General features: G+C 31.6%; 1 protein-coding gene across 2 annotated transcripts; it reads left to right on the forward strand.

Annotated features, from left to right (window-relative positions):
* The first annotated feature begins 1,391 nt into the window (after positions 1-1,391).
* LOC112776299 (protein FATTY ACID EXPORT 1, chloroplastic) lies at positions 1,392-5,263 on the forward strand. Of its 2 annotated transcripts, none has more exons than XM_072227527.1 (7): positions 1,392-1,901; positions 2,859-3,149; positions 3,859-4,057; positions 4,339-4,506; positions 4,659-4,705; positions 4,792-4,832; positions 4,980-5,263. In XM_072227527.1, exons 2-7 carry the CDS (start codon positions 3,018-3,020, stop codon positions 5,068-5,070), a joined length of 678 nt encoding a protein of 225 aa, XP_072083628.1. In that variant the 5' UTR covers positions 1,392-1,901; positions 2,859-3,017; the 3' UTR covers positions 5,071-5,263. The 2 variants fall into 2 exon arrangements, with proteins under 2 accessions (XP_072083628.1, XP_072083629.1); XM_072227528.1 differs by having other exon boundaries at positions 2,937-3,149.
* The last annotated feature ends 1,134 nt before the right edge of the window (positions 5,264-6,397 follow it).

Genomic DNA, 6,397 nt, shown 5'->3' on the forward strand with positions numbered 1-6,397 from the left:
AAACTAAATGATAGCAATTAAAAAGTTAGAGACTAAATCAGTATAACTTACCATTTTCAGAAATCAAAATAAAATTTAACTCAATTTGAATCAGTTAAAAATTTAAAAGCTAAATTGAATTGAGAATCAAATTTTTGGGTTAACCACAAAAAATGTCTCTAAATTATTCAAACGCTGACAAAAAATGCATTTGAATTTTACTATCGACAAAAATGCCTTTAAATAATTTAAAAACGCGACAAAATGTCCAACAGTAAATATATATTTTCAAAAACTACTTTAGAGATTGAATTTTGATGTAATTTTTTGCAAGAATAATTAAAAAAATGAGATATTATTATTATTCTTAAAATTTTGTGATTTTTTTCTAAGTATATTTATTTTGTGATTTTTTAAAAGTATTATTAGTTGTTAACAAAAAAATTACAAAAAAATATATACTAAACAAAAAATATCAAATTTTAAGGATATTAATATCTCATCTTTTTAATCATGCTTGCAAAAAATTATATCAAAATTCAATCTCTAATGTATTTTTTTGAGAAATACATATTTAATGTTAGATAATCTTGCAAAAAAACTAACATTAAATATGTATTTCTCAAAAAATACACTAGAGATTGAATTTTGATACAATTTTTTGTAAATATAATTAGAAAAATGAGATATTATTATTTTTAAAATTTGGTAATTTTTTTGTTAAGTATATATTATTTTGTGATTTTTTAAAAGTATTATTGGTTGTTAACAAAAAATTATAAAAAATATATATTTAACGAAAAATCACTAAATTTTAAGTATAATAATATTTTATTTTTATAATCATGCTTGCAAAAAATTACATCAAAATTCAATTTTTAAGATATTTTTTGAAAATATATATTTACTGTTGGGTATTTTTGTTGTGTTTTTAAATTAAGATAAAATATACTTTTTGTCCTTAAATTTGACAAAAGTTTTAAAAATACCTTTAAGTTTTATTTTATTTTATTTTAATTTTGTTCCAAAAATTTTCGATTTGCATCAAATATACAATCAACGGCTAAATTTTCAAAAAATTTAAAACCAATCTAACAATAATGCATAAAAATTATGTTTAATTTGCTTGTGTTGAGGGTTGTTCTTATGAAATTGTTGTTGAATTAATCTTAAATTTTTTGAAAAATTAGCCGTCAAGAATATATTTGATGCAAATAAAAAAGTTTTAGCACAAAATTAAAACAAAATAAAATTTATGAATATTTTTAAAACTTTTGTTAAATTTTAAGAACAAAAAGTATGCTTTACCTTTTAAATTATTTAAAATAATAAAATTCAAATATATTTTTTTGAGCATTTAAATAATTTGATGATATTTTTGGTAGTTAACCCCTTTAGAAACTATTTTGAGTATTCACCCCCTAAACCACTCTTCTTTAAAATGTTACTTGAGCCTAAACAATCCTCATTTCACATTTCAGCCTCTTGTAGGTGCTGCACTCTACCCTTCCCCCTCCTCACCCACCCCCAGAGATCAGAGACACCACTCGGCCACCCCTTCTTCCTTGACCACCACCGGAGACTGCTCGGCGGAGATTGCCCGTCTTCCTTGCGTTCATCCCTCTTCGTCGCGTTCTTCCTCTCGCCACTGTTCCTCGCGTTCATCGCTCCCTCTTCGTGGTTCAGACGTTTTCGCCGCCTCGCTGCCTCGCATTCTCGCCCTCAGTCGTACTCAGTTCCTGTCACATCTCCGTCCTCCTTTCAGTTCCCGTAGTCAGTCCGTGGTCCTCTGTTCTCGCCGCCTTGACGTCCTCCTGCTTGCCGCCTTGCCGTACTGAGTTCCTGCCACATCGCCGTCCTCCGTTCTGATCGGTTCGCCATCCTCCTTTCATCGAATCAGGCTTCATTGTTCAGGACTGCCGGTAATTTTTTTATGAAGATCATTTGAATGTTGTGAAGATCATTTGAACGGTGAATTGTGAATAATTGTTTTTGGCAGTTTCTAAACTAATTGAACTGTGAATTGTGAATAATTGTGGATTGGTTGTGGATATAAACTAACTGTTTTTGGCAGTTTCTAAGTCAGTGCTAGTACCACTAGAAGAGTATATAAAACTCAGAAGTATGAAATCCAAAAGAGTGTAGGATTTTATAATTTAGTTCTCTGTAATATTACTTGTTCAGTTGTTGTGTGATGCTGCTGTTATTGTTTATATGTCTAAAAGAATTAGATATCTTGAATTAGATAAATGCCGCAGATCCGCGGATATCATCTGACCCATGAAGGCATTCACTAAGTGCTGAGCCTCCTCAGCTCCAATCAGTGCACTCATTCTTTGCTGCCAATCAGTTGTTATATATTCTTATGATGTTTACCTAGCTAACACAATATAATATTCTTCCATCACTTTTAACTTGTTTTAAATTTTTAATTGTTCACTATGTTGTCTATAAGCGAATGTTGGGTTGCTGTATTTAATTGTTCTTGTTGTTATTGTAATACAAATTCTTCTGATTTGAAGGCTTTCTTTCTTATTCTGAATATATATAAGCCTGCGTTTGGCTTAAATGAACTTCTCTAAGATGCTGGTTCTATATAAAGAATATATAGTTATATACAGTGTGGTAGAATTCTTGTTCCTGTTCTTGTCCTTTTGATTGTTGGGTTGCTAAATTTTTAACTAATTTTTTGTTGTTGCCATTTTATATTTGGTTATTTCTTTTGTTATTTGACTTTTGAATTTGTATTTGGATGAGATTGTAACATTTTGGTTGATATAATACTTTTTAATTTGAATGATATTTTAAGATTTATATTAGATTAAATTATGTTTTAATGTATTTATTTATATTTTAATCATTATTTTATTATAAAACAGCTATACTGGTTGAACCACACTTGAATTGGTTGAACTAGTAAACCGATGAACTAATAGCTTGAACGGTTTGATTACCAGTTCGTCACTTCGGTTTTCAGAACCTTGTGTGTGATTTTCCCAATTTCAATTCCAATCAACTGTTGCGGTGGCCGGGATCAGATGACATCAGCTACGGCTATGGCTGCTACTGTCTCTCACATTCACCCTCAGCTCTCTTGCTCCGCCTCCCTTCACTCTCACCGCACACTGCTTCGACGTTTCCACCTTCCATCTCCTTCCGTTCGCTCCAAGGTCTCACACACTCTCTCTCTACTCTTCAACACCTTCTCTAACTCTATTCAACATCTATCAATTTCAAATTCTTAGGTTTTTTTTTTATTTTTAAAGGAGATAGATAGCTAACTAGCTGAGTTTCAGAATTTAGCTCGGATTGCATGCAAATGTCTTTAGATTTTGTGCATTTTGTTCTTTGTCAGTAATGTCCATAGATTCAAATCAAATTACTCAGATCTAAAGAAAGGCTTCCCAAAATCATAGCTTGCCTAGTTGAATTCTTGCGTCAAGAATATATAATATTTTAATCGATTCTACTTAAGTAGCAATCACAGGATAATTGCCTTTTTTGTCTGATTAAATGGAGAATTCACCTTTTTACGTTTGGAAGGTTCATGGATTAGTTCATCACTATATTTAGTGTTGAAGATGTTCCTTCCTAATGGAACTCCTGCCTTACAATTTGTTCGATTATATTCGAGCTCTGATCTTTGCATATAGGTATTGTTTCACTGAACTTAGTGGAAATCATAGTGAATCTATATGCTTTAATTGAATATGCCACTCCTGTCCTTTGAGATTGTGGGGGATGGTGCTAGACTTTTATAGTAAGTTATAACTTATAAACATGCTTGCGCTGCATAAGTAATGTACTTTTTGCTAAATGAAAACATACTAGAGCAATTGTTTGGTATCAATACTAAAACAGCAAGCATATGTCATATAGTTATCAGTTGTTATGTGTCTGGAGAGGCATAGCACAGATACTGCCGGTTCTGATACCAAAACTACACTAAGTTATGCAACTGATGCAAAAGAAAACCATGATACTGAAAAGATAAGCTCCGGAGAGACAGCAACAGAGGGCATCAGTCAACAGAAAGGGACTGCGAAAATTCACGATTTTTGTTTAGGCATTCCCTTTGGTAAGTTTCATTGTTTGATATTTCACTTGTTTAGTAACTTTATTGTTAAACTATGTTTGCTTTTGTGATGGTGGATACATACTTTTGCTGAATTTCTCTTTAACCCAACTAGTTATCAGTGGGTACCATTTATTAAATTTTGTTGATGAACTTTTGAGTGTGACATCTATTACATGAAATGTGGTTTATTGTTTCAATGCAAATAAGTAAATGTATGCCCTGTTTCACTATTAGGCCTCCTTAAGCAAATATGTAATATGTTTAACTTTTCTTTTGTTTAGGTGGATTTGTTCTAACTGGAGGGATTATTGGATTCCTGTTTTCACGGAGTACTGCAACACTCACCAGTGGTGTGATATTTGGCGGTGCTTTACTATTTTTTAGCACCCTCAGCTTGAAGGTCTGGAGGAAAGGAAAATCAAGTTTACCATTTATTCTAGCACAAGCAGGTATAGGACTTTGCCTTTATCAAGATATCATTATTCATTGCTCTTGGAAATAAAAGAAAAGAAACTTAAGAATCGTGCAGCTTGATGATGTCCAATTGTCAACTAGATAATTGTTAGTTCATCTCTTGACATGTTGCTTCCTTATTTTGCAGCATTGGCAGGGATCCTTATCTGGAAGAACTTTCAGAGCTACTCATTGGTAGTAAATTCAATTTTGACAAAGTCAACTCTTATCTTGTGCCTCATTTTTCAATGGTAAACTTATTTTCTCTTTTCTTAATGTAGGCAAAGAAAATATTTCCAACTGGCTTCAGTGCTATTTTAAGGTACCTCAATCTGTGGCTTCTTATCTATTAATTTCCACTTTTGTCTTTGAAACTGCTAATTTTCCTTTTAGCTTCTTCATTGCTACTTGCAAAATTATGCCTCTTTTGTTTAGATCATTTATACATGTGTGCAATTTTTTATTTCAGTTCTGCAATGCTCTGTTTTTATTTGTATGTGCTTATCTCTGGAGGAAACCCACCGCCTAAGAAATTGAAGCCATCTGCCAGCGTTGCATGATGAGATAACGAAGCTTGTGTTAGCCTATGTGATATGGGACATATGGTTGTTTTGCTGCAAATTGAAGTAAGGTTGTAAGCTAGTTTGATTAAGTCACTTATGAAAGTAGGTCAGCAAAGAGGTGCCAATGTGATTATTGCTTTGGATTCCAAGGCACTTATTCTATACCAATAAAATGAAATTTGATGAAAAACCCTATTTGCAATTTATACTCAACATAGGTGCTTACTAAATTGCATATGCATTTAGCATGAAATTTGGACCCAAGATAGGAAATGGATTGTGACAGTGAGTGAAAATTTAGTCAACATGATCATGTATTGATTACAGGCCATTTATATGATTCTCTTGTCTAATATATGGTATAACATTCTTAATGAATGTTCTGAAAACTTAAACATGACTAGGTCATGACTCTGACTCATGTGAGTGAGGATTGATTCTCATTGGTCACACACTAGGATGATTGAAGTACATGTGTTATCCAGTTTGCTGATATGTCTTGTATGCTAAGATGCTGCATTTATAATGGAAGGGAATGTTGAATAACAATACAAGTCTATAGCAAAACACTACATTCCAATGACATATCACATGTCCAAAAGTGTCCGATGAACACAAGATCAAATAACAGAATCAACCATGTAATGCAATCAACCAACTAAAATAGAATTTCAGAACACGAGCCAATACCAAAAGATCCATGGAACTTGTAAGCTTTTTAAACCATGCTCATTCCACGTACCTATTACACGTTTCAAAAAGCTCAACATTTGTTCTACATAGTTGATTTTGAAATAGTTCCTCTAGAAGTGACTATGATTGATAGTAACAAATTTTCACTTTTCCCGTAATCAATTCTTGATAACTGATTTTAAGAGTAAACAACATACATTACATTATCAAAATACAATAGCATTTTCCCATCCCACTAGAGTAGAATCAATTTTAACTTTGCCCAATGTATTTCTAAACACGGTTTAAGTAGGATGAACTTTGGGTGCTTGCATAATTATATTGCTTCGACGAGGACCTGTTATTTCAATGCATTCCACATCATTTGGACTCAATAGTCAATATAATGGAGGGTCTAAATCAATAGCAATTTGTATATATATTCAAATATATTTTGTAACCAAATTAATTGTTTAAATAATTAAAGTAATTAATTTTTTATAATAGTATAATTAAACTTTTTCCATAAATATCAAATATATATTTTTATACATTAACTAATAATAATACAATTTTAGAGTGAAAATTTTGTATATGATTTCCAAAAATGTGAATTTTTTTTCAAAATGGGCTATACTGGTTAATTTTAATG

Source organism: Arachis hypogaea, chromosome 19 (assembly GCF_003086295.3).
Source record: "Arachis hypogaea cultivar Tifrunner chromosome 19, arahy.Tifrunner.gnm2.J5K5, whole genome shotgun sequence".
In the NCBI taxonomy this organism is placed as follows: Eukaryota; Viridiplantae; Streptophyta; class Magnoliopsida; order Fabales; family Fabaceae; genus Arachis; species Arachis hypogaea.

Bases quoted from the DNA above. Each gene is read 5' to 3' on its own strand.
- LOC112776299 (XM_072227527.1), top strand. From the start codon at position 3,018: ATGACATCAGCTACGGCTATGGCTGCTACTGTCTCTCACATTCACCCT. The intron at 4,058-4,338 runs GTAAGTTTCATT...TCTTTTGTTTAG, and splicing joins TTGTTTAGGCATTCCCTTTG to GTGGATTTGTTCTAACTGGA. The intron at 4,507-4,658 runs GTATAGGACTTT...CTTATTTTGCAG, and splicing joins ATTTATTCTAGCACAAGCAG to CATTGGCAGGGATCCTTATC.